Below are 27,914 nucleotides of genomic sequence, written 5' to 3'. Positions count from 1 at the left end.
TTAAAGGTAGAGTCTGCAAATTTTTGCTCAAAAATAAATGCTAGATTTAAATGAAATCCATCTTAACGCCTGGGATCCACTGGCGTTCGTTGCGTCCGCTGCGACGCGGCTGCCTGTTCATTTTCTATGGGACGCGTCAAACCGTTAATGACGCACCCGCAAAGCATTCTGGGTAGGCGCCGCATCCGTTCAAGCAGTTGCGGCGCGTCCAAAAGTTGACCGCAGCTCAACTTTATGCAAATGAATCCGTCCAACGCAGGGTCACTGTCCAATGGGGAGCGAGATATAGAACAGCTCGGGGGGGTGGGGGTCTGCTTATCCATTGTCCGTGCCTCTCAGTTAACTGGCCGATCTGTGTTCCCGCCTACCAAAACGTCCGTTTTTTTAGAGGCGTCGCGTTCGGCAAGAAATTGCATTGATGCCAGTGGATACCAGGCGTAACGGCGTGTTCCCACCAAACGCGATGACGCATGGTCGCGCTTCGAGATTACATGTAAAGTCAATGCAAAGACGCGATTAGACGCGTTGGCCAATGTCAAAACTGGAGCTTGTAGCGCAACGCGGTTTATGTTTTCTCTCCAGCCAATGAGCTCAGGTAAAGCTCTGTGCAGCACGAGTAAAAGAGCTGCTAGCTTCGCCAACTGTCCCGGACGCTAGTGGCAGATTCACTCCGCCGCCGCTAGTGTAACGGAGGGTCTGGGACGGGTGCACTCACTCACCCATAAAGGACGTGCAAACCAGACTGCCAAGCGGTCATTGATCTCTTGGCACAACGGTTTGCATCGTTGCCTGCCGTGCGGGAGACCAGGGTTCAAACCCCACCTGGGGCAGTCCGTACTGAAACACAACGCTCGAGGACCAGTTAACATCAGCTACACTGGCACCCGCTAGCTCGACGCTAACTTCTGCTAGTGGTAGCAGCTAGTATCTGCCACTAGCACCCGCTTCCCAGCTCACCACAGCGGCCCTCCTACTCTTTACAGCATAGTAGCGTTGTCAGATCGAACTTTGCTATTTGAACAGAATTCGAATTACCGTTATTTTCAAAATGAGAACATTCAGAGGTAAAAAACTGATGTTCGAATGTGTGCCTTCCGCAACAACGCAGATTAATATCGTGCGTTGCAACGTTTGGGGTAGGCTAGTAAACATATTGATAAAACAAACTATGCTGTCGTAGAGCTGCAGCTTCAAATTTACGAGGGGAATTTTTTAATTGAGTGAGATCCATACAGTCTATGAGTGAGACGTAATCAGGCGCAGACAGTACAGCAGCATTTAAAGGTGCCGACTGACCGGCACACACACACACTCTCTGGATTGTAAACAGCATGTAAAGGGAGGATGCGCTCGCTTGTTAGTTAGGCAGCTTCATGAAGCCCTAACCTTTCGTTCGCCCCCTGGTGGTTGGCGGACTATTGGTTGAGAAAGTGCTTGATTTGATGATATGCAGCACGGCCCGTTTTTTTACATGTTAATATCGCGACGATCATCTTAATTTAATCGTGGCAGCCAAAATCGTGATCGTGATTAAAATTTGATTAATTGTGCAGCCCTATATAGGTGTTAATGAACTAAAAAAAACTCCAGCCTTTACCTTTAAGATAAAAACATAGAATAGTTCAGGTAAAAATCCTGCATCAGTGTTTCCCATACATTCATTTATTAGATAGATCTTTCGGCTTTTGGCTCGACCAACGCAATATCATTCCGTTCATTCATCTCAGCATAGCACTCTTTCTCCGTTATTGTCGGTCACACACAGCACGCACTGCATGACAGACAGTGTGCGGTAAAAGCGAAACTCATGCAACATTTTGTCAAAGGGTTGTTTCTGTAAGAGGAACAGAGTCCTGGAATAAGTTCCCATCATACATCAGAAACTGCGACAACTACTGTTGCCCTGTTGTCCAGCTGCACCTCCAAAGTTCAAACCAGTTTAATTAGGTTTAGGCAACAAAGCTAATATGAAGATATAGAGAGATGGTTTGTGTTAGAAAAGAGCCTTTTGTTAAAAAGCCTGACATGTCTTCCACTGTGTCACCCACTGAACTGATGAGAGCAATGCGCTACAGACACCAGGGTGTAAATTTACCAGTGGCAAACGGTGGCCCGAAACTACATACATACATACAAAGCAATAAAAACAACAACCCAGAGCCCTATGTCACATGGAAATGGATCACATTAAAGATTTTTCAATATGAAATGTATCCATTCAATACTGACTCATCTGAACACTGCAATACCCAACATAAATTCAAACATCGGAAAAATTATGACACAAAACTAAACAAAGGTAAAAAAAAAAAAAAAATCACTCACAATGAGATCAGAACAGTCAACAAAGATATTCAGCTTCTTCATGGCAGCTGAAGCAAACATGTAGCCTAACGTTTCCAGAAACATCCAAAGTGAGAGATCTTATCAAAATTTGCCAGTGGTACAGTAAATTATCGGGAGAACTCCCCCTCTGCCCGCCCGGAGACATGGGGTTAACAGATGTAAACAAACCCAGGAGGAGTAAGATTCATTCAGCTGTGAAAAGTCATTTTACAAGTTACCACGTTTCTGTCAAACACAGGAAATCCAACTCACGGTCTGTCAGGACGTCCTGGAGGAGAGGAGCCCTGGTCGGGGAGCGGAGGTGAAGAGTCTGAAGATGACGTTGTTGTGGTTGTGTCTGACTCTGCCGACCTAGCTAGACTGGCTAACACACTGTGGTCAACTTTCCGTCCGAAAAGAAAAAGAGGGAATATCCGCACACTGGATTAAAACTCCCATTAATTGGATACGTGCTTGCAACTTTCCGTCTGAGCCAGATGACAAGTCCAGTCCAGGTGAGCACAGTCCATACAAATAGCTGATTAATCCACAGGTGACAGACCAAGGCTCCAGCAGCCGTTGGCCATTGATAGCTGTAGCTGCTAGCTTGAACTGCCTCTGCTAGCTCCTGCTAGCTTGCACTAATCCAGGTAAACTGGGTGATTGGTCGACCTTTCTAGATAATTTCAAGATTTTCCTGAGAAGGGTAATGTTGAAAGCAGAGTTTCAATTAATCCAGCGTCCACACAGTTTTCTTCACTTGTCTTCATCTTCGCTCCTTCTTTCTGTGTTCTTTTTTGTCCTTGCTCACTCACTGACTTTCGCAGGTTGTTTTTCAACTTGTTTGCAAATTCCCGGATACGGTATGCCGCGATAACCCACAATGTAATAAAATATGGTTGGCCAAGACACCTGTCAATCAAATTCATGTCTACATCATGGTCATAGACAGTTTCCAGATAAGAAGAAAATGTATTGGTCAATTTCCCGTTCCCATTATAGGCTATTAACCCATTATTTGCCAAGACAAATTTAACAATAATCTAGAGGTGATTACTATTATTTCAGTGAGTTTAAACAAACAAATAAAACAATTTATTAGGAGTAGCCTACAAAAAGTCTTTAAATATTTTTTCTTAGGAATTCACCTTGAAGCATCTCTGCAAAAAGCACCGTTGGCTACTGACAAATGGGGGATTGTTTCTGCCATTACACCATTTCCTGTGCCATAACAAGATATGAGTGGTAGTTCTGTAGCCTATTTTAATATGTAGGCCTACAAACGTGTATGTGTAGTGTGGCCAAAAACAAAGAGCAGGCCAAAAGTTCTTTCCATACATCAAAATGGTGCACCATTGTTACCAGGGGGTCTACATGAAGCAATCATCTGAAGTGTTGTCAAGTGATGTCCACCAGTTAGACACATTGCATGTAGTGGATATAATGGGAAAATGTTGTCATCTGAACAAAACTACATTTCACACTGGGCGTGTGTGTGTGTGTGTGTGTGTGTTCATAATGAGAAAGTAAGTCAACACCACCTTACGTGATCTAGTTTTAACATTCACACCTCTCTCCCATTACAGCTTTGTGAGAAAGCAGGTTATATACTTTCTTTAACTAAGTTATTTTCCTCTGGAGCGGCCTGGCCGAATAATTTCCTCCGGGATGAATAAAGTTATATCTATCTATCTATCTATCTATCTATCTATCTATCTATCTATCTATCTATCTATCTATCTATCTATCTATCTATCTATCTATCTATCTATCTATCTATCTATCTATAACAGATGTATGGACATAATAATTTACCTTGAGAATGTATTGTAACAGTTCATACTGAGACTATTTATTTTGTCCATTTAGCTTTTGTTGTAAGTGTTCGTGATGGCTTTCAATTAGAAACTGTTCCAAAATACATTGTCCCTGACAATATTGATAACAACTGAATACAGTACAGTAGTAGTTTATTATTGGACCGTCAGACAGCATTATTGTTAACATTGTCCAATACCATTAAAAATATGTTTGTAAGACCTGTAAGTCCTGTCTGATATTATCAACAAAAACAAAAAGCACTTGTCTCTGTCACCCATAATCATTCATCCTTATGAAAAACTTATGATCAAATGATAGCCCTGACCCACAGAAGACCCTGAAAACTCCTCTGTGGATTTTATATTCAGTCACCTGTTACTCTCATGTCAAGCGTCTTTGGCACAGATGAAGCCGCAGCTGTTTGACAAGACTGGTGCAGCAGATGATTGTAATTCAAAAGCACTTCAAAGTCATTTCATTTCCACATTAAACTTGGATTAATATTGACCATTCTATTCAAGTGTATAAACCCAACATTACAATACAATTTTTTTACTTGCACCTTGCTCAAATGCCAGTGGCCTCACTCCAATTCCTCTGAGCCATTACAGTCAGGGTTGTAAAGCTCTTACCTGGAGTAGAGCCACTGAGCCGAGGCCTGCGCTTCACCTACTCGTCCCAGCTGACAACAAACAGCAACAAAAAAAAACAACAACTAACGTCTTCTTCCCTTGGTTGGTCAGTGAGTGAACTCCAGCAGCATTTGGTGAGAGGTGGAGAGCGATAAGAGGTGGAGAGTGACTGGGTGAGGAGGCAAGGACGAGGCTCACCGTATCAACTTACCTGTCTGCCCAGGATAATGGTTTCTTCTAGAATCGTCTTGAATTATTCACCTATGGATCTCTCTCTCTGTGTGTGTGTGTGTGTGTGTGTGTGTGTGTGTGTGTGTGTGTGTGTGTGTGTGTGTGTGTGTGTGTGTGTGTGTGTGTGTGTGTGTGTGTGTGTGTGTGCATTAGGGTGACTAACCCTAACCCTAACCCTATGATTACAGAGTGAACAAAATATTAGGAATAACTTAACTAATAATAACTAAGTATACTGCACCTTTACACACCACTATCATGATATCAGTAATAAACATACAGTAGAATTTTTTTTTTAAGTCATAAAATAGAGAAGTGAAAGAACTCAGAGTAATTAGTATTTCTGCCTCAAACATACTTGTGTCTGCTGGCCTGGAGAGGTCCATGCTCCTGCCTGTAGTGCATGTAATTGTGCATTCATTCCCATCCAACAGTGGATTTCCCTGTTGTTACATATTCACTAATGGTGAAGCAATGTAGCCATCAGGGACATTTGGAGTTTCCACTGTTGGGCCATGACTTTAATCATGCTTTGCTTCTATCCAAACTGCTGATAGTCAGACCTGCTGTTGTTAGTGTGTTAGCGCTCAGCACTGCCTCTGTAGGCCGGAGCAGGGACTTTATGACTCACTTACATGTTATGTCAATCAGGGGGACTATTTAAAGGAGAATTCCAGTCATTTTTGACCGCTAAATCGTTGTCCTGATGGTCACCCAGTGTTGGGGGGACAAAAAAACGTGACTAAAATTGATGCAGGCAAACCGGAGTTACACCATGGCCAGACGGAGCTCGGGATAGAACCTATGGGGGCAATTTTTTCAACCACAACAAACACTCAAAAAACAATGAAATATCTATGGTACATGACTTCCCATGTGTAAATAACCTCCAAATGCAAAATGTTTGAGTTGATCATCTCTTCCCTTTGTCTAATAATTTAAACTAGTCTAATTTAAACTAGTTAGTTTGCTATTTAAGGACAACCACAAGCGCTCATGTGGGTTGCAGTATAGAAGGTGCTCTTTAGACAGGAAGTGCAGTACATATTTGACAGAACAGGAACCAAGGCACCTCTTCTGTGGTGTAGAAGTAAAAAACAAAAAAAAACTTTATTTAGGCCAACGTGTTTCACAATGATGAACTAGCCGCCAAAGGCTTTTTAACCAGACCAGCATTTACACCAGAGAATAGTTGCCGTGGCTCCTGTTCTGTTAAATAGTTAGTTTGCTTTACTTGTGTTTGTGTACTTTTTACAGTGTAATGTGTCAGTGGTGCTTGTATCCTCAACCCCACCCTGAAGTAATCTGTTTGTTTCCCCTCTTTTCTCTTGTTGTTCTTGACCTGGTTTCCTGTGTACTGATGATTTCCCCACAATGACCGCTGGCCGGTGTGATGGTGAAGATGGTGGAAATAACATTTTCATCTTTCAGCGCTCACTCACCTGGAACAGTTGATGTGCATGTACCTGGGTGCTTTGTTATGTTTATTTGCGCGATTGTGTTCAAACTGTGTCTGGCTTCTCCTTCAAACACACACAAACCAAGCCTGTGGACCCCAGGAGGAAAGCGCAATGCAGTTCTTTTTTTCTTTTTTTTTAACTGAAAATGGAGTAAAACACTGACAGAGGGTGCCGTGGCCCCCTGGGACCATGGTTGCCATTTGGCTCAGTACAGCAGTCTGTTCCCACCTCTGATTGGATGTGCTTCTCTTCTGGCTTCACCACCAAACTCAACCAATTAAAAACCCACTTTGTTCCAACATGTTCCACCACACACATGGAGCATGTCTGAATTTACATGAAGCTTTTGTGGACAAAAGTTTTGACTTTTGGACTGTCCCTGTTTTGCAGTGCAGGATAATGCTCCCTTGAATGTGAGTGTTATCTCTCTACAAGAAGACACTTACTGTAATGTGTTAATCAGACAAACATTGAGTGTGCACAAAGCAGAATTATATTTGCACAGAGCAGAGTTATATTTGGCTCTGAAGTGTGCTGTGGTGAAGCTCCTGTGTAAATGTTTTGTTTGGCCAACCTCTAAAGGGATTATGATGTGTTGACTCAATAAAAATGCACCATGTGTTTAGTTTACACATGCAATTCACCACGAGGCGCTGATTTTTTTTCTCTCTCTTTGTAAATGCTTTTTTTTTTTTTTTACTCTACGTCCTTTATCCCTGAGCCTCACCCCCACCAACCCCCCACTCTCACACCCTCTCTTTCTGTAGCTCTTTTTAAATCAGATTGGAATAAATCTATATGAGCACTTCACTGGTGCACTTAAGCTGTAAAACTGCTACTTTCTTTAATCTCAGTCTCATTCAACAAATCTGTGTTCTGCATCTACCCTGTAGGTCTGATTTTCCGATTTATCTTTTTTAAATCTTTTTTTTCCCCCCACAATATAGCCTATTTATTAACATTTTTCACACACTTGTATTATGTAGTTATATCAAATATGTAGATCTGTGCCTCATTAACAAAGACACCAGCTATGGTAGCCTACAATGTTGTAAACAGAACAAAACCAAATTACAAGCAAACAATACACATCACAGCCATAAAACATTTTGTGCATAATTGAATGACTTAATGTAATTGCGGGTATTTGAACTCATTAATTCTGTTATAAGCTTTACATAACTGACTACTTATTCCTCTTCAGAATAGAATAGAAAATACTTTATTAATCCCTAGGAGGGAAATTCAGATCGTCCAGCAGCTTACGTAACAATTATATGATATAAGATGATATAAAACGTAAACATGTAATTGCCATCTGCTAGATCAATACCATTACCATTACCATTTTTTCAAACATATCCTGCCTTCCTTTTCGTATGTACGTCACTCTCTCCAAAGGAAAAGTTGTCAGCGTTTGCCTCACCCAATATGTAACATGTGGCCTGCTGATCCTTTTCCAAAACATTGCAATGGATCTTTTGGCAACAGAAAATGCAGGATCCATTGGAATGCTTTTTGAAATCATTTTTTCTATTTCTTTTTTACCCTCCTCTCAAAAAGATTTTATCTTACTGCATTGCCACACACAATGGAATAATGTCCCCTTCACCTCAGTGCATTTTGTACTTGCATCTGGGATATTCCTATTGTAGCTACTTAACTGGTGTAATATAAGTTATCATTAGCCATTTATATCATTTTTTTATGTTAATTCAATATTAAAATATAATAGTAATCATAATAGTGGTAACGAAGACTCTCTTTCTTTTCTTTTTTTGCAAGGATTTTAAATATGACCATGTGCACTTGATGTCTTATTCCCAGGGTCTAACATGCAAACAAAACCTGGTTATTATTGTAGCACATTGATGTGCACTGATGCAACAATCAGAGCTTTTGCATGTTTATGAGGGCTGTGCGTACATCTGTGTGTATGTGTGTCCATATGTGTGTGTGTGTGAGAGAGAGAGAGTGTGTTGGTGGAGCTGCTTGAAGGAGAGCAGTAGTGATGGAGCCTGAAAGCCCTGCAGCGCAGCTGTTCTCCCAGTGCATCGTCAACTTCACTGCTGAGCCCACAACACACGCTCAGCCCTAACCCCCGCTCACACACTCTCCTCTCCTCTCTGAATCTTTCCCTCTCTTTGTTTTCTCTCCTTTTTTTATCTTCATCCACTTTCTCTGCTTATCTTAAGCTCTCTATATGAACCTTTATATCTCCCATCTTGAAACAGTCCCTTTAATCCACTTTGCTTTAATTATCTCACTTCTTCACTTGATTCCATGCATTGAAATCTCTCTCCCCTGTTCTTCCCCCATCTGCGTCGACAAACCCACCCCCCAAACCACTACTTCCAGGATGATCACCCAATCTAGCTGTGAACAGCTGTAGGACTGAATGCTCTATTGATAATTCAATCATAAGTCCTATTCTTTTGTGTCATGCGCTGTCATGAGGGGGGGGTAGGGCCCTTTGAGTGACAGACAGCTCTCAGATAGAAGGGCAAACACTATGTCATCATGGTGACTGGAGAGCGATTTAAGGAAATGGAGTGATAAGAGCAGAGTGGAAGAGGCTCCAGCCCCAAGGAGCGGCTGGCATTAAAGCGATGCACCAAGATTCATGGATATGTGCGAGGGATCGTATGCATGAGGCTGAACGTATTCCTGAGTTCATTTGTGCATGCAAGTCTGCACACGTGCACATGCCAGCATGCCTGAGTGCATGTGATGTGCAAATGAGTGTGGGCCTGAATGTACAGTAAACATGTGTGTTTGTGTGTATTGATATTTGTTGTTGCTGCTAAAAGCTTCTTGTTCATTCAATCCTAACGATGCTGAGTAGATCCTTGTTTACCTGCAGCTCTGCATCGTGGCAGAGGAGTCGCACACATGCTCTGTGTTATATTAAGACGTTGTTTCAAAAGTGGTTGCTTTGCTCCTCTTTTTCTGCCAGAGAGATTAAAAATAGAAACATTCATGCTCTCTGAATGTACTTTCCCTCCAGGAAGTGTGCAGTTGTGGGCGCCCGTCATTGGCCGCTTCCCCCGTCACGTGACGTCCTCTTCCCAGGCTACGATTGGCTGGCACCTGTGGGGCTCTGTGAAGGAAAGCTTTTCTGACAGGACCCAGGAGCCCAGAGGAGTTGCTGGAAACTGGGAGAAGGACAATGTCGGTGGAACCAGGAGAGCAGTGGGTGGGTGGGTTGGATGTGGGTGGGTAGATGGGGGTGGGGGGTAGGGGGGGTTTTGCGAGATGGCATCACCATGACTGTGAGCGCTGAGGTGCTGGGATGTGACCTCCCAGCTATACTGCAAAAGGGCAGGAATCCACAGAGATGATCACATGGCTTTGTAGGTGCAGAGCAGATGAATGAGGGACAACAGACGGGTGACGACGACTTGCACCAGCTTCAAGAGCACGTGTCACCATCATACAAGTTCAGCTGACACTGTCATCCTGTCTCTGCGGCTCAGAACTTAACACCTCTCCACATTATGGGTTTAATTCCATAAAGGTGATGGTTTAAAACACACTTATCATCACCACCTGCCCTCAAAATTGATTCATTATCAAAAATAAGTAAGGATAGAACAAATAATTTCAAAAGTCCTCTTTGCTGAATAATGAAATTCTGGTTCTACTATTTTTTTTGTCTATTTGCTTGTATACTGGGTGGAACTAACTCATAAACCAATTTAATGGTGACTGTAATACTTTGTTTATGGGGACACAGCGCCCTCTGGTGTACACAACCAGCCTGTAACAGGGCTGCTCAAAGTGGAGCAGTGAAGTGGAGCAAAATGTTCATGCTACACTAGTCTGGATGATCTGTCTGTACAACATCTGGTCCATCTATTGTGTCTACAGCGTTTTTTTTTTTTTTTTTTTTTACCTTTTATGTCAAACAACACACAGCACTAAAGGTCAGAAATAATACAGGCCGGGGCGTCGTTTAGCTCAGTTGGTAGAGCAGGTGTCCTATATATAGGCCTAGAGGTTATAGTCCTTGCTGCAAAAAAATATACTTAAAGGGATAGTTCAACATTTTGGCAAATTTGCCCATTGCCATAATTCCTATAGTCTTAGGAGTAGGTTTGTTACCTTTAATTGTCAGTGCAAGCTATTTTTAGAACAGCGGAGCAGAGCCGCGAGCTGCTCAGAGCTACACTACAGAGGCTAATGGGATTTCTTGGTTTCCCTCATCAAATTCATCAAATACACAATCCAACAACTCCAAAACGCTCTCGTGGACAAGTTGTGACCTGCACATTCACCACGCTATGAGATAATAACGGAACGTTGCGAGACAGAGTTGTTTTCGAGGGGAAATGCAGAAACTTCTTGCCGAAAAACTGCGCCCGACGGGAACGCGCATCAGCGGTTTTGCATGAATTTACTTCTAAAACAACTCTGTCTCGTAACGTTCCGTTATTATGTCCTAGCGTGGTGAATGTGCAGGTCACAACTTGTCCACGAGAGTGTTTTGGAGTTGTTGGATTGTGTATTTGATGAGTTTGATGAGGGAAACCAAGAAATTCCATTAGCCTTCATAGTGTAGTTCTGAGCAGCTCACGGCTCTGCTCCGCCATTCTAAAAACAGCTTGCACCGAGGTAACGAACCTACTCTAAAACTATAGGAATTATGGCAATGGGCCAATTTGCCAAAAATGTTGAACTATCCCTTTAAAAAAAGAAGAAGAAATAATCTAGGCCAAAAATCCTGTGGTTTGAGTTGTGCTTTACTGTAAATTGTCTGTTTCTGTTATCACTTCCATTATGTTCTCACAGCTTGAATGATATTTATAATGAAAATCCATCTGATATAGGATATGAATCCTCTACATCAGACTCAAGATAATGACAACATACAAAAAAACACAAATATAACGTTAAAACTTCAATAATCCATACCTAATATCACTTAAATACATATAACAAAATAATCCAAAAATAATCTCCCACATGACCTCAAAACAAAAAACAAAAAAGCAAACTATATTGTACCATAATATTAATTCTCTCTGTCAAATGGACTAGTCTGGACTGTACCACCTCACCAGCTGTGGACTGACAACTCTAATCTGTGTGCAGCTTCCTCTGCACATCATCACTATACACACTTCTGCACTTGCACAGCGTACACTCTCACACACATACACACAGGCATGCGTGCACACACACACGCACACTGTAATGTGACGACTTGTAGATCTTCACTGTGGTCTACTTCTAAATAACCAATCCATACTTTTAGATTTAGATTCACATCTTACAAACATCTGCTTTCCTGACACAGACTTGTCTGACATTTTATCGATTCTCATCAGGACACACATTATCTACAGCAGACTGACCAGTGGAAACAGGTCAAATGTACTATCAAAGATTATCCCCTAGGTGGCAGGCCAAACCTCTCCATTTCCATTATCCGGTCACATGCTTTGTGTGCGTGCATGCAGGGCTTTGTGCAAAAGCTGCACAAAAAATTAAACCAATGTGTTACAAAAAAAAGGTCGCCATTCATCTAAATAACTTGAACGCTAAATGACATTTGTTGACTCTGGTTCATATTGCATACTTTGCAAGTCTTTGTGAGACTTTGGATTTTAAATCCATCATGTTTTAATTACAATTTAATATATAAAAGTGAAAGGCACAGAATGAGTAAATATGTCGGGGTAGCATGATGTCACTGTGCTACATTTATCTGAACAGTTGCAGCTTCAGTTGTGCATTGTGTGAATAGATCATGTTCAATCATAGAGAAATAAAATGTTCATTCATTCTTTTTCATTTCCGTGGCAAAAAGCACTCAAGGATAAAAGAGTGTGAGTCTTTCAGCCGTGTAATGTGGCTGTTTTATCCTCAAGGTATTTTACAATTATCTCTCAGCAGTGAGGTCCAGGCATGTCTGGATGTCAGGTCTGTGAGGTCTGTTGCAGAAAGAACACGGTGTCCTCGGTCTGTGGAGTCGTCAGGCTCACTGAGCATCATGATGTCGGACAGGAGACAGAGCGAAAGCAGAGCGAGGAGGTGATGCAGACCGAGGAGGGACAGCACAGGTCTGACCTTCTCTGAAGCTCAAGCTCTGAACACCCGCCTTCAAGATGCTACAGTACCACTATAGCCTACAGTACAACTGTATCACTTCAGATTGCATTGTTTGCACGTCAACACACACAATACGAGACTGTAAACTACACACAACAACATACAAAGGATATACTATAATATAATAGTGATATTGCATATTTAACCGTCCTCTTGTGTTCGGGTCACCACTGACCCGTTTTTAGGTTTTTAATGCATAAAAGTACCACATAAATTTGTTTTTTGCATCAAGGCTTTTTGACTTTGTCAGGAAGCTCTATTTAAACAAATTAAACAATTAAGAAAAAAAAAAAAAAAAAAAAATTCTAAAATGATCTGGTTAATATTATAACATTTGTGTTGTTAGGGTCGGTTTTGCCCTGGTTATATTAGAGTTAAAACTGAAATCATAAGTGCAAAATCAACCTTTTCATGGATAAGGAAGCCTTGGGTCAAAACTGACCCTAACATAAGAGATGGTAGCAGAAAGCTAACAAGAGGAAGGTTCAATTGAAGACAAGGGGTAGCTATACTGACAAAAAAAGGCCCAGGGGCCAACACCAAAAGTATTAAAACCAAAATGTTCATGGATAAGGAACCCTAACAATGTAACCAAGAGATGAAAAACTAATTGGATGAAGAAAAAAAAATGTTTTTAGTGTGTCTTACAGCTGATTTAAAACAGACCCTAACACAAGAGATGCTAGCAGAAAGCTAACACAAGACAAAGGATAAACAATGCCAGAATAATGGTGGGTTCCCATCATTCCACTTTTTTTGCTCTGAGCTGGCCATTGGGCTTGTGTTGATTAATTTATATTTATCTGAATTCTTCATTTTTATCCTTTTGATTTATATTGTTTTATTCATTCATTAGGAATAAGAATGTATGTTGCTCATTTGCCACAATTAACACAAACAAGGGGGTTAAAAATTAAATTTGTGGTTAATTCCCTATAGACATTCCAACCGTCATCTTTTTAAACAGTTGAAATTCTGTCATAAAAGAATGAGGGCCTGTTCAAACATGAGCCGTGGCCATACGCATGAGGTGTTTGGTGTGAATTAATAACAAAGAACAATCAGTCATCAAGACCTGACTTATTAGTTTAGACATTAAAGCCAAAGTGAATCAGGGTGAGATGCTTCAAATGTCTCCCCTCCTCCCAATTATCCAGACACTCCTTGCACACACGCACGCACGCACACATACACACACACGCACATCCACACCTCCATCATCCCAGTCACGCAGCAGCCAATGGAATGAGTGCTATTTGATTTTAGCAGCAACACCCAGTCCACGTCACAAGGTCCCCCCCTCCTCTGTGTGTGTGTGTGTGTGTGTGCATGTGTGTGTGTGCGTGCAGTTTGTTGCATCTATGTCTGCACACCCGGCAGGATAAATCCAGCTTCCCGTCCATTCTCTCTCTCTCTCTCTCTCTGCCTCTGCAACTCTCACACACCCCCTCACACACACATACAGGTGCTGCTCTTTGGCAAACCTTCTATCTGCTCTCTCTCTCTCTCTTTCTCTCTCACACACATACACACGCACACACTTTCAAAAACACACAAACTCAGTAGAGAATCTCAGTCGGTCCACTTTTTTCTGGTGCTGCGGAACTTGACATTTTGCCCTGATGGAGGATTACCACAAACCTGACCAGCAGACAGTGCAGGCGCTGAGGAACATCGCCAACCGCCTCCGAATCAACTCCATCAAGGCAACGACTGCAGTGAGCTGCGGGTGAGTCTCCTCACTGACTCACAATCACATTTACAACTCTGAATGAGCTGAATATAGAAAACTGGACATTGTGTAGGCTGCAAAACACAGTAGAAAAACTCTGCATGTCTGTGCGGCACACATGATCACAAGATGAACACTACATACATGTTGAGATGCACACACTGACATAAATGTAAGTGAAGGGCCAAAGGAACAGCGTGTCCTCCCTTTGTTCTCCTGCCATCCTCTACACACACTATCATTCAACTTACAAAGTTGTTATTTCATAAACTGTGTTTTTATCAATTCCACTGAATGAAATGAAACAATATTGTATACACAATTCCTATATCATTCTATTTTATGCAACATTTGTGGTATACTTATATAACACCACTTTCACAGAAATTTCAATTAATAAATTTGAGAGTAATGTAGTTAATAAGCATAGTTATCAGATACTTTAAACTGGATTGAAATTCAAAGTAATTAATTTAATATTTTAAGATGATTTTTCTTTTCATAATCTGGAAAAAAAAACATTAAATATATTTGGTGCACTGATATTGTGTCAAAATCTTATATCGTTTACTGTCTTTGCAGGATGAACGTTGTTTTTGGTTTTTTGATTTTGGAGAGACATGCCTCAGTGCGGTCAGCACAATAGACTGTCATGTGTAATGCGCGGTGGAATGTGTTGCAGACAGACTTGAGTGTTGCGTGGTTGATGCAGGGGCAAGCACAGTAATCCTTTTCAATGTGAAAAGAGCTGTAAATACCCATCCAGAGGCCGAAACCTTCGATAAAACGCCATAGAGTTGTGTTGTAGATGACTGATTTCTTCCATGCAGATGTGGCATCACAGCAGCCAGTTTGTGACAAAGATGTCTGTTTACCGAGAGAGGAATGACGAGCATTTTTCACTCATATGAAACCCCAAATCTTATCTACATTTAACAAAAATTGGATCTCCTGTTGGGAATACAGAAACAACAGGAAAAAGTAGAAATTTTGTTGTTTTGCTTCAAAAAATGTGAATAACTCTTCAAATGTTTTGACTGAATGTGTTCAAATCCAGTTTTGTGTGTCATTTTGGTCCATTATGAGTGAGCTGGTCCAGTTCTGTTACATGTGGGACGAATGAATAATCCTCAGCGCGCCAAAATACTTTACCCTTTAGATTCCACAGCACTAGTAGAGAACTGTAATTATTGTTTATTAAAGCACACATTGTTCTAATGAATGAATTTAATCCATGCATTTCAAACACCTCTCTCTGTAATCTGTGTTTTTTCAGTTTTGGATGATTTTCTGTACAATTAGCAGATGCAATCTGTAGAGATGCTGCAGCATTATTAGACTGTGGTTTCATAATATGTAGTAGTGTTGATGACCTTCTGGTTATACAATCGTTTGGATGAGCACGTTAAAGATGGGGTCCTGTGTTTCTTTTTGGGATTACATTGGGATTACGGTGCATTCCTTTGTGCACGTGTATTCACTTGAGTGTGACATGTGGGTTAGAGCACCGTCTCCTCTGTGTTATTACAGACACCCGACATCATGCTGCAGTGTGGCAGAGATCATGTCGGTGCTCTTCTTCCACACCATGAAGTACCGCCCCGAAGACCCCAGGAACTTCAACAATGACCGTTTCATTCTGTCCAAGGTGAGAGCAGGACAGGACAGGAGACCCTCTGATTGGTGCAGAGGATCCTGCCTTTTCCCAGCCCCCCGCCCCCGCCCCCCACCCCGCCCCCTCACCTCAAATGATTATTCATTTTTTTTTACAAGGCTAATGTGTATTTCCATGTGTTTATCCCACAGGGCCATGCTGCTCCGGCCCTGTACTCCATGTGGGTTGAGACAGGTTACCTGAAGGAGAGCGAGCTGCTCAGCCTGTGCCAGGTTGACTCTACCCTGGAGGGCCACCCAACCCCAGTAAGCTGCTGGCACACACTCAGGAACTGTCTCATGGACACGCAACCAGTGTACCCACTGTTTTTGATGACACTTTACTCTGTATATGTGTGTGTGCGTGCGCATTTCAGAAGCAGCAGTTTGTTGATGTGGCCACCGGCTCCTTGGGCCAGGGTCTCGGCGTGGCCTGTGGAATGGCTTACACCGGGAAATACTTTGACAAGTCCAGGTAATCCTCCATACAAGTCAACACACAGATAATGAAATGCTTCATTTGCATAATTAGCTCTTCATGCACTTAGTAACTAGATTTAGTAAATAGGATAAATAAACACAGACTCCACTGATGCATCATTGTGTCATTGTGTTTTGTGGTTTTCAGTTGTCTTTAATTGAATGTTCAGTCGTCATATTTCAGTTGAGTGCTTAGCGATGAGGATTTTCCAGATTTTGTGGGTGTGTGCTGCAGCTCTGCACTCACAATTCTTCTGCTCTAATAATCACAGGCCCAGCAGTCACATCTCAGTTATTTTTACCATCCCAGCAGTTTTCATCTCAGAATCACATTCGGATATTGGCCTATCAATTTATTCTTTTTCTTTTCAGTCTGTTGCTCTAATTTATCCGCCCACACCGATTCTGCTTCCCTTTGTTACTTTTTTTTTTTCTTCTTTGCAATGGTGGCAAAAAAAAAAAAAAAGCACAAATCATCTACTGTAAAAGCAGGACTTCACCTGGTGATATTTGAGACCATAACAATAACAGATTTTTAATGATTGATTACTTTTTAATAAAATAATAAAGGAATCTGTTGGGTTCTTTGGGGAGTTATATTTCAGAGACAGGTGTGAAATTTAGCGGCCACACCTTGAGGAGCCTGGGGAAGCTTTTCTCATGTCACAGCTGGTTACCGAGCCAAATGTCATATAATGGAAAGCGAATCAGTCTGACTGGAAAAGTGTCAAACTATATTTGCGTGAGATATGTCACTCCTTGTGAGCACAGCACCCCGCCCTCCTTCAAACCCCCCCCCCCCCCCCCCCCCCCTCAACCCCCAACCCCCAGCCACCCCCACACAGATGCACACATGCACACACTAATAGTATAATCTCACCCTTTTCTCCACCTCAGTTACCGCGTCTACTGCCTGCTGGGGGATGGTGAGATGTCGGAGGGCTCAGTCTGGGAGGCCATGTCCTTCGCCTCCTACTACCAGCTGGACAACCTGGTGGCCATCATGGACATCAACCGCCTGGGCCAGAGCGATCCCGCGCCCCTGCAGCACCACGTGGAGAAATATCAGAAACGCTGCGAAGCTTTTGGGTAATAAAGCATGACCATGAAAAGTTCTAGTAGGAGAGCATTTTGCAAAAAAAGAAAAAAAAAATCCTGCAAGATCTGTGTTCATGCCATCTGATCATAAAAACAACACCGTGTATGTTTCAATGTGTGTGTATGTGTGTAGTTGGCATGCTATAATTGTGGATGGACACAGCGTGGAGGAGCTTTGCAAGGCTCTGAGCCAGCCACGCCATCAGCCCACCGCCATCATCGCTAAAACCATCAAGGGCAAAGGCATTCCAGGTAACTCCCACTCATCTGCAAATGCGTTGCTCCCATTCTAGTAGAAAACAGCCAATCACATCAACTTCCCACCCTGAGTCACCAGTCCTCCCACCGATTGGTGTTTGACCACTACACTCAGGGCCGTTGTATAGGGGAGAAAAGTGATGATAATTCTAGGGGCCTAGCGCCCAGTGGGGCCCACAAAAAACCCCTGTAGTCTAATCATTGTATGACTGATTTATTCTGCACAAGACCCTGATTAATACTCATAGTAATGTTGCATTAGCATCAAAACAAAGTAGGCTAAATAAAAAAATATAATACATACATAGTCTAAGAAAAAAAAACAGGAAAAGTTAGGGGATAGGGGCCCACTTTAGTATTCTTTAAGGGGGCCCAGAATTCCTAGCAACGGCCCTGACTACACGTATGTGTTTCTGTGGTTTCAGCTGCAGAGGACAAGCTCGGCTGGCACGCCAAAACTCTGCCCAAGGACATGGCCGAGATGGTTATGAAGGATCTGCAGAGCCGCATCATGAACAGCAGCAAGCACCTGTACCCACCGGCCCCCATGGAGGACTCCCCACCGGTCAGCCTGAGGAACATCAGGATGCCAAGCGCTCCCAGCTACAAGGCCGGAGAGAAGGTTTGTCACGCGTACTGTATACGCACAAGCACATATTCAAATGACCGGATGCAACAAAGACAGTCTCCCTTCTCTTTGTTCTGTAGATTGCGACACGGAAAGCTTATGGGATGGCTCTGGCCAAGCTGGGCCGCTACAATGAACGCGTCGTGGCCCTGGATGGAGACACCAACAACCTCACCTACTCAGAGATCTTCAAGAATGAGCACCCCAACCGCTTTGTGGAGTGCTACATTGCACAGCAAAACATGGTATGATGTTCATCAATTTAAAAAAAAAGAAACTTTTTAAAGTGGACGTATGGATAAATGTATCTTATGTTATATGTGAACAGACATTTTCTCTTGTGTCCAAGTCAAATTTCTCCAAAGGGAGACAATAAAGTAACTAAACTCAACTAAGATTTTAGCCTGTTCCACTAGGGCTAATGGTATTTTCAGTTTAAAACCTCCTTTTGTCTCCTTAATGTGGTGATTTTGCTGAGTAAATTGATCTTCCTCAGCTCTGCATCTCACAGCTGTGAGTCGGAGCCAGTGTGATTTAATTATACATGACCCGTCTGCCCATAATGTAAAGATGGGAAACAGTACAACAGCGGTCGATGTAGCTGCTGTTCACACCAGTGGTTTGCCGATGCATTTTTTTTTTATTGCCTCAGTCATTAATCTATCTATCTCATCTTAGATTAATAAGAAGTGATCAGACATTAAGTCTTTGTGCTGTCATGGCTCAGGCTGAAGCCCCGCTCAATGTAGGTCAGGCGTGTATATGATGATGAGCAATCATGACAAGTGTATTCAGAAATGAAATATTAATCAGTGTGGGGGGCGGGACCATCTGGCTGAATGCATGAGAAAAGTCAAAAGTTGAATGGCACAATTAGAGTGAGTGAATAAAAACCCACTGCATTTTAAATAAGGAGTTTGACACAAAGAAGTCAAACGCTTGATTTGCTATTGATTTTCATTTTCTTAGTTTGAATGAAAGAACAATGCGGCCTTTTTAAAAAAAGTGTCTTTGTACATTAAAGCAGCCTATGTAAGTTTAAGAATTTATCTAGCATCAGGCTTGAACTTTCACAGATACTTAGTTCTTGCTTCTGTCTGAGCCAGGAAAGGAGTTGTGGGATCTGGGAGATTTTTGCAGACAGGACAAAGGAAATTATTCGTAAGACGAGGTATGCCGCTGATTCCGCCCATATGGGGAAAAAATCCGGAGAGATTTGTGGAAAAACTCTTTTCATTGAGGCTCTGCTCAACATGGTCTCTGGTTCAAAGATGCTTTCAACTCTGGCTCGTGCCACAGATATTTGACCCCTCTGGGTGATCTCTCTGGGATCAAGCACATGTGACCTGTGTCTATCTAATCTGGCATATATAGGAGGTTAAGATTGCTTATATACATATAGGTAGGTACTAAGAAACAATACATTCCTTTCCCAGGTGAGTGTTTCCATGGGATGTGCTGCTCGGGAGAGGAACGTGGTGTTTGCCAGCACTCTCGCTTCCTTTTTCACCCGTGCCTACGACCAGCTTCGCATGGCAGCCATCTCGGAGAGCAACATCAACCTGTGTGGCTCCCACTGTGGCCTGTCCACCGGTAAGTGGACGGATGCTTGTGATCCATCCGCAACTCACTGACACCTCCACAAAAAAAACTCACCTTTATTCCCCTTCACACTGAAGCCAGATTCACAGCACCAGTCTTCTCCGACCACACCACTCACTGTGTCACTTGATGCTGTTACACTAAATGAACCTGGTTGTGTGTTTGCGTGTGTGTGAAGTTGTTGCAATCCTTTCTATCTTTTTCCCTCTAATCCTGTGTTTTCCTTAGCGTTTTACCTTTCACCCTGACCTTCCAGCTAGTACTCAACCCTTCCCTTTCTCTCCCTGTCTGCCCTGGAAGCTGTCTGAAGGGAACCAGGTGTCCCTCTGTTAGTGCAGGTACACTGCATGCAAAGGTCTGGCTTTGTGTCTGTGTAATATCTGCATGCATCCGCTCACCTAACCAGTCAATAACTAATTCTGAGGTTTTTTTTTTTTTTTTTAATGTTGGGTGTATGAAATCAACTGAAGATGTATATGTTACAGGAGAGGAAGGCCCCTCTCTGATGGGTCTGGAGGACCTGGCTATGTTCAGGGCCCTGCCCACAGCAACCATCTTCTATCCCAGTGATGGCGTGTCCACTGAGAAGGCCGTGGAACTGGCTGCAACCACAAGGGTAAAAAGACTCAGCTATAGACTCAATGGAACAGCATCTATTTGCAGTATAACCTGTGGTGATGCCCTGTTTAATTCCCCCTCCTCCTCCTCATCCAGGGTGTCTGCTACATCCGAACCAGCCGCCAAGACAGTTCCATCATCTATAACAGCAACGAGGACTTCCATGTTGGGCAGGCAAAGGTGAGACTGTCTCTGTGTGTGAAGAGCTGGTAAGACAGAAAGGAAACTACTAAAAAGAAAACACACACACACACAGAGAGAGAGAGGTATACACACAAACCAGTCTCAACAGAAGATAACACCCCCTTCGTTTCCAGGTGGTGTACCAGAGCAAAGATGACCAGGTGACTGTGGTGGCAGCTGGAGTGACTTTGCATGAGGCTCTGGCTGCAGCTGAACATTTAAAGAAAGGTACAGTAAAAGAACCAGTTGGAACACATATAACATTTTTGATGACTATTGATTTTTAATCTATAACTATGCCAGAGGTCTTCAACAGGGGGTTCACGGAGACTGCAGGGGAGGTCATAAAATGTTTGGTTTCTAAGACAATTTTTCAAATATATTTTTTCATTTATGTTTAAAATAAAAATGTCAATTTGAATAAGCATTCATTATCGTGCAATTGACAGTAATTGTTGATAATGGCATTGGTATCTGTTTAGAAATGTCAGTGGCACAGCCCCCTACTCACTGTACCTGCACATGCTTAACATATGAACCTGTGTATTATTTGAATATCTTAGTGTTGAATGCACAATAACAAGGTATGTTATGTTTAACCTTCCTCTTGTGTTACGGTCGCCTCTGACCCGTTTTTAGGTTTTTTATGCATAAATATGAATTGGTTTATTGCATCAAGGCTTTTTGAATTCATCAGGAATCTCTATTTAAACAAAATTAAACAAAAATTTTTTTTCACAAAATTCTAAAATGCTCTGGTTAAAATTATGACAATTGTGTTAAAACTGAGAGTTAAAACTGAAATCATAAGTGCAAAGCCAAGCTTTTCATGGGTAAGGAAGCCAAACAATATAACCAAGAGATGAGTACAAATGGGATGGTAAATACTGTAATTGTTTTTTGTGTGTTTTACAACAGATTTAATGCAAGACATGGTAGCAGAAAGCTGACAAGAGGAAGGTTAAATTGAAGTCAAGGGGTAGCCATACTGACAAAAAAAGGCCCAGGGCCTCACACCAGAAATACTAAGATGAACATTTTCATGGATAAGGAAGCCTAACAATGTAACCAAGAGATGAAAAACAAATGGTATTTGTATTTTACAGCTGATTTATCACACAGGTTAAAACCAAGACCACCACCAGAGATGGCAGCAGAACACTAACACAAGACGAAGGTTATACATGGCACTAGGCCCAGTTTCAGACAATGGGTTATAGTAGGGGGTCCCTGCTCCATCTCTCCATCAGTTTGGGGGTCCTTGGCCTGAAGACCCCTGTACTATGCTGCTAACAGTGGAAATACTTTAATTATGTTTCTCACTGGTCACTTCAATAAAAGCTATTAATAACACTTGATGATTCAGTGTCACAAAGTATAGCACTAAGCTGTGCTTTCAGTATAATCCCTTTATGAGTTTTTTTTTTTTTTGGACCCAAGCTTTCATCCGTTGGAGCTAAATCACAAATGTTAATCTGTCGCTCTCATACACGGGTGATATTTGCTCGTATGCTCATATGTGTTCGTCCACTTAATTCACTGATTTTGCAGAGAGGATCTCAATCAGGGTCATCGACCCCTTCACAATCAAACCACTGGACGTCAAAACCATCACCGACCACACACGTGCCACCAGGGGACGGATCCTCACCGTGGAGGACCACTACTATGAAGGTACGTTTCCATGAAGGTTCCTGGTACCGTTTCAGCCTCTGCATATTGCATGACCACTAGCAGCCAAACAGCGACGAGCTCCTCAGCATAATGCAGCTGGGCCACTGTCAGTGGTCTATATCCTCGGGTGCACTGTGGTGGCATGTTTTCATTGGTGCAGCAACAGAGACGCAATGTGGTGGCATTTGCTTATTGGCTGAGCGGGAGGCTGACTGTCGTGTGCCCTCATTGCAGGCAAGGTATTGGTATTGTGGTGCATTTTGTAAGTGTGAGAGCCAGAGAGGCAGAGTGCTGTCAGATTTCCTTAACTGAGCATGTGCCCATGGGGCTCAGCGTGACCTAGATAGGACAGACAGCCGTGCCCTGCGCCTGTTAAGGGAGTGGGGATGGGTGATAGTATGGACTTGACTGGACAAAGGATATTTGGCAACTGTATTGAGCCTGCTGTTGAGTAAAACGAGTGAGGGTTCGTTTTACATCTGAACCAAGACAGATTATGATAATTGATCAAAGCAATATCACTTTTTTTTTTTTTTAGAACTTTTTATTTAAACATTTTAAACATTTTACAAAACATTTCCTGACATATGACAAATGTGTGACTGAAATATCACTTTTAATGTTTTTCTTATCTAGAGTGTTCAGTGGTGGCTGGGCCTTTGTCTCAATCCTCCCCTTGACCACTTACATCTATCTCAACCAAACATTTTTTTTTAAAATTCTATTTGTCCACATTAACCTTTAACAGAGCGAGTGAAAAAATACAACCGAGGGAGCTAAGGTGTGTTGAGACCACCTGGTCACATCTGGTAACATCTTCTGCTTCAAGTCTATATTGACACTCTACACAGACTCGGTTCAGATAGCCGATTCTCCATAGTTTATGTTAGAGATTTAACAGCATCATAAACCAGCAGGACGACAAAATGGTGGCAACCACTTACCTCTGAAGCAACTGTATGTCTGCTCCTTAATTATTTAGTCCAGAAGGAAGGTAGGCCATCACAAGGGTTTCTCCATCCAAGTAGGCCTATACCAGGCTGTGAAAGTAATCTTATGAAGTCCTCTCCAGACAGACAACTATTTTTTCTGATAACACTTTATAATAATTATACACTATTAAGCATTAGTTAAGCATTAATAAATACTGAATTCTTCATTTATAACGCATGAATCCATGTGTTATAAATGATTAATTCAGTATTTAAAGGTTAACTACTGCATGTAATAATAGTGTGTAGCCTACTTATCATAAAGTGTTATTCTTTTTCTTTTTCACTTACTCCAATGTGAGAATAATTATTCAAGTTCTGGGTTGCATTTTCCTCCTGAAATGAGGTCAGCCAACATGGGGTCCAACCTATGGGTCCAACTGGTTCTACTGTCGATAGGGTGTCGACCAGAAGGTGAACCACAATGGGAAGCAACACCCAGGTCACCAAGGAGCGACTGATTGGAGGCTGGTGGCCATAGTGCTCAGTTTTAGGGTTTAGTAGAAAATTATGGAACAATATTAATTGATGAAATATTTCAATCATCTACCTACAAAGCCCTGACAGTTCTGGTATTTAAATATTCATTTGCAGTGTTGGGCACGTTAGCTACTTTAAAAAAGTAATTAGCCTAGCTATGGTTAGGCTACTAGTTAGCTATTTTCCCACAAAAGTAACTTAGTAACTGAATTACTAGGTAGGCTACATTATAAAAGTAACTAATTCGGAATGAGTTGGTTAGTTCCGGATAAATGGCTTTTTTCAGACTAGCTGATGGCTACCTTTTAATGGGTGTATTATTTTGTGACGGGACTTGAGTCAAGTAGCCTAACGGCGAGTAGCTAAAGTTATAGCTAATGCCGTTACTGACAATAAAATGCGTTATTGTCAATAACTGTAACAGTGTTATAAGAGGGAAACAGTAACTTTTTTGGATTAGTTTACTCGTTACCGAAAAAAGTAGCGCAGTTAGTAGGCTAGGCTATCGCTGTTATTTTATAACGCCGTTATTCCCGCCACTTTTCGTTTGCCATCTGCGTAGCTACAACACCAGCCCCATTTTTTTCTTCCTCCAAACGTTTGTCTCATAGAACAAATTGTAATTCCACAGGTGGCCTCGGGGAGGCGGTGTGCTCAGCGATGGTCAATGAGTCCGGTTTCAACCTGCACCGCCTGGCCGTGTCCCACGTCCCCCGCAGCGGCAAACCTCACGAGCTGCTCAAGATCTATGGCATCGACCGCGACGCCATCGCCCAGGCCGTCCGCAAGATGCTCAGCAGCTCCACCAACGCCAAGTAATTTTGCCCCTGCCCCACCCACCCACCCAACTACCTGATCACACCCCCCTGCAGATTTAGAGAAACAGTCAAATTTTGATTCACGACACCCAGCTCTTAAAAAGTCCTTCACTGTGAATGCCCCTCAGTGTATATTAAAGTAATGTGATTTTGTGCTGTACACTTTGAAGTAGCGTTCCACATTTACCTTCTTTGTTTCATGCATCCATCACATCACATAGATTAAAACAGACACAAATACAAACACTCACACTTGTAATCTCAGCGTTGTCATGGATCCAGCTCAGTAATCAAAATGTGGTCATAACTGACTCACCATGCAAAACAATACATAAGCTTTCATATATATGTTTGTGTGTGTGTTTTTTTTATTTCCCCTTTATTGACCTCATTCAACTGAAAATGTTTTTATATTGTTCTGATGTAGCTCTTCATACTGGGTGGGGCGTAGTGTCAAAGCAGGTGTCTATCATGGTAATGGTGTGAGAAAGAAGCTACCCAAGTTTTTCGTTTGTAGACGGTAGTATAAAAAAAATCAAACAAATGTAGTTAGGTCATAAAGAGCAGTCACACAAAAACCACAATTCTCATCTTCAGACAGTTGCAACTTTTGTGGTTTCAAAGGTTATATCATTTCTCTTCAGCACATTCTTTTGTTATTGACTATGGTTACCCTAAAGCTACACACCTCAGTGTTCATCTGTGCTACCCGTACAGTTGGACCATGGCAGCAGTATGACAATAATCATTGTGTGGTCGGTGACATCATCTCTTTTACATGAGGCGGGGGGCGGGGTGGGGGGTTAAAGGTCCCGCCAGTGCTGATGGAGAACCAAGGTGGCAGTGACTGTGATGGTAGAGTTACATCTGACTTGTGAACCCAAGATCAAACACTTTCTTTGTTACTTGAAATTTTGTATGTACCTTTCATGTAATAAAGCCCTCTGCATTTGACTTTCAGCATTCACAACAGTTTGTTCCTTTTCCCAGAAGCTGTGTTGATGTGTGTACTTCAGACAGTGTGCAGGAGTTTGAACCTGGACTTTTAATTGAAACATTGCCTAACAAAGTGATACCACACTATAATACACCATACAACATACAGTATATTATCACAGTAGAACAGTGTTATTTTTAAAAGAAAAAAAATCTGTATTTCATAAATAATTACTTTGCTGTATATCCCTGAGCTAACTTACACATTTATTTTATAAACTAGAAAGTGACCAGTCAATTCGGATCATAAAAGACATCATTAATGTCTTCCTGGAAGAAATCAGTGTGTCCGAGTCTAAAGTCCATTGAATCTCTGCTCTTTGACTTCATTCCGTACCAGAGTATCACTGCTTAGAACTTTAATATCCATGGTTGTAAAATCCTTCTACCACCACCAGCGTTGGCTTCTCCGCCTCAGCTTTCTGTCCAAAAGAGACAAGTAACATATTTAGATTACACAGATATCAGTATTCTAAAAACCCCAAATTATTTAAAGACACTGAATTCAACATAGTTAGACTGTTATATTATAGAAACAATATCCATCCATTCACTAGCTGAATGCTTAACCTTGTATATCATGAGGAGGCTGACCTCCAGCCAGCTGGGGCACACCCCAGACAGGTTACCAGATCATATAGCGCTGACTACAAACAACCAGTCATAGTACTCATATCAGCATGAGGGGAATTTAGAATTGTCAGCTAACCCCAGATGTATGTTAGATTGTGAAAAGAAAAATTGTGAAAAAAATTGTGGAAAAAAAGAGCACAATGCTCTTTTTCAAACTGCTGTGTACAGCTGTTTGAAAAAGAGCATTGTGCTCGAAACGTCACTATGCTATTAACGCTATTAAATCCTTGAAAGGGAGCTCTTATGGTGTGCAGATTTTTTCTTTGTTTCTAGATTGTGAAAAGAAGGCAGAATACCCAGAGTAAGTCTGTGCAGGCACAGGGAGAACATACAAACCCTACACACCAGACCCAATATGCAACACTTAAAATCAGCTTTTATCAGCCTGCCTACCTTAGAAAGTTGTATTTTCTCATTGCCCCTCGAAGAGCAAACACTATAATTCCACATCCATATGACAGTGTGTAAGCTAGAAAAAAGCACAGTATTATATATTGGTATTATCATACAGTACTACTTCCCCATGGTCGTTTGTCATGTGCTGTAAAGTCCGGTGGCTTTACCGTGATAAGAGTTGAGGTGGAGAATGGCCACAAAAAGTGCAAAAGAAAATCCCCAGAAAACATCTATAGAGAGTCAATAAGAAGAATAGTCTGAGCATGGTGCTAATAGTATAATCAGTATTATAGTCAATGGAAACTACTTTGACAGTTTTAGATTTACTCACTGAACAATCTAAGATAATGGAAAAAACGTAATGGAAATATATAATAACATGTCGAGAGTCGACAGAAACAAGTCATGTGTAAAAGGTACCTCTTTTTTCATAAGGACGGCCTTTACATCCCTTAGTATGAGCTGGCAGGTCTAACAGAAACAGAAAATTAACATTGTCACAACAACACAACAGAGATTACCCACAACCTTATTTTTACAGTCTATGCCCACAACACAACACTTTGTTAAAATATATAAAACTTATTGTCTTACCAGATACTATGCCCACAATCTCAAACAGTATGGTGAAAAACACAGCAAGAGCTGATGGAACCATGAGTGCTACAATACAACACAAATATTATTCATTTACAGAGTCTGTGTTATAACCTCTTAAATGTACCAGGAAAAAAAGAGGAAGGTTATTTGAAATATTCTTTTTTGGTGACCATATAAGAACTTGTTTACATACAGCGAAAGGGTCTATAGAGTGCTGTTCCACATCCCAAACCAAAGCAGATTGCATAAAAATGGAAATATTTGTCTGAAAATGTGAAAATTATATTAGAATATCACATACAATTTAGACAGGGGTGAATTTATTCAAAGATATTGAATGTAGACTTGTGTAAACTTTGCAGTTCTACATACAGTGTTGATAAAAGTTAGAAATATGATCCATCCCATAGCCTACACCTGAAAAAGAAACGCTTTCATGATTTCCTGGTAGAGAAACAGTAACACAGACAGTCTGCTGGATAAACACAAA

At 41.7% G+C, this 27,914-nt stretch overlaps 1 protein-coding gene across 1 annotated transcript; it reads left to right on the top strand.

Annotated features, from left to right (window-relative positions):
• Positions 1 to 14,205: 14,205 nt before the first annotated feature.
• tkta (transketolase a) lies at positions 14,206 to 24,800 on the top strand (the record flags this gene model as incomplete). Its single annotated transcript, XM_083971308.1, has 14 exons — positions 14,206 to 14,312; positions 15,846 to 15,963; positions 16,122 to 16,235; positions 16,346 to 16,443; positions 17,346 to 17,537; positions 17,680 to 17,798; positions 18,230 to 18,426; positions 18,513 to 18,677; positions 19,869 to 20,025; positions 20,520 to 20,650; positions 20,749 to 20,832; positions 20,970 to 21,063; positions 22,387 to 22,509; positions 24,613 to 24,800. 14 exons carry the CDS (start codon positions 14,206 to 14,208, stop codon positions 24,798 to 24,800), a joined length of 1,887 nt encoding a protein of 628 aa, XP_083827434.1.
• Between the last annotated feature and the right edge of the window lie 3,114 nt (positions 24,801 to 27,914).

Source organism: Trachurus trachurus, assembly GCF_905171665.1.
Source record: "Trachurus trachurus genome assembly, chromosome: 5".
Taxonomy (NCBI): domain Eukaryota; kingdom Metazoa; phylum Chordata; class Actinopteri; order Carangiformes; family Carangidae; genus Trachurus; species Trachurus trachurus.
Note: the sequence above shows the minus strand (reverse complement) of the source record. Positions and strands in the feature narration are given on the sequence as shown.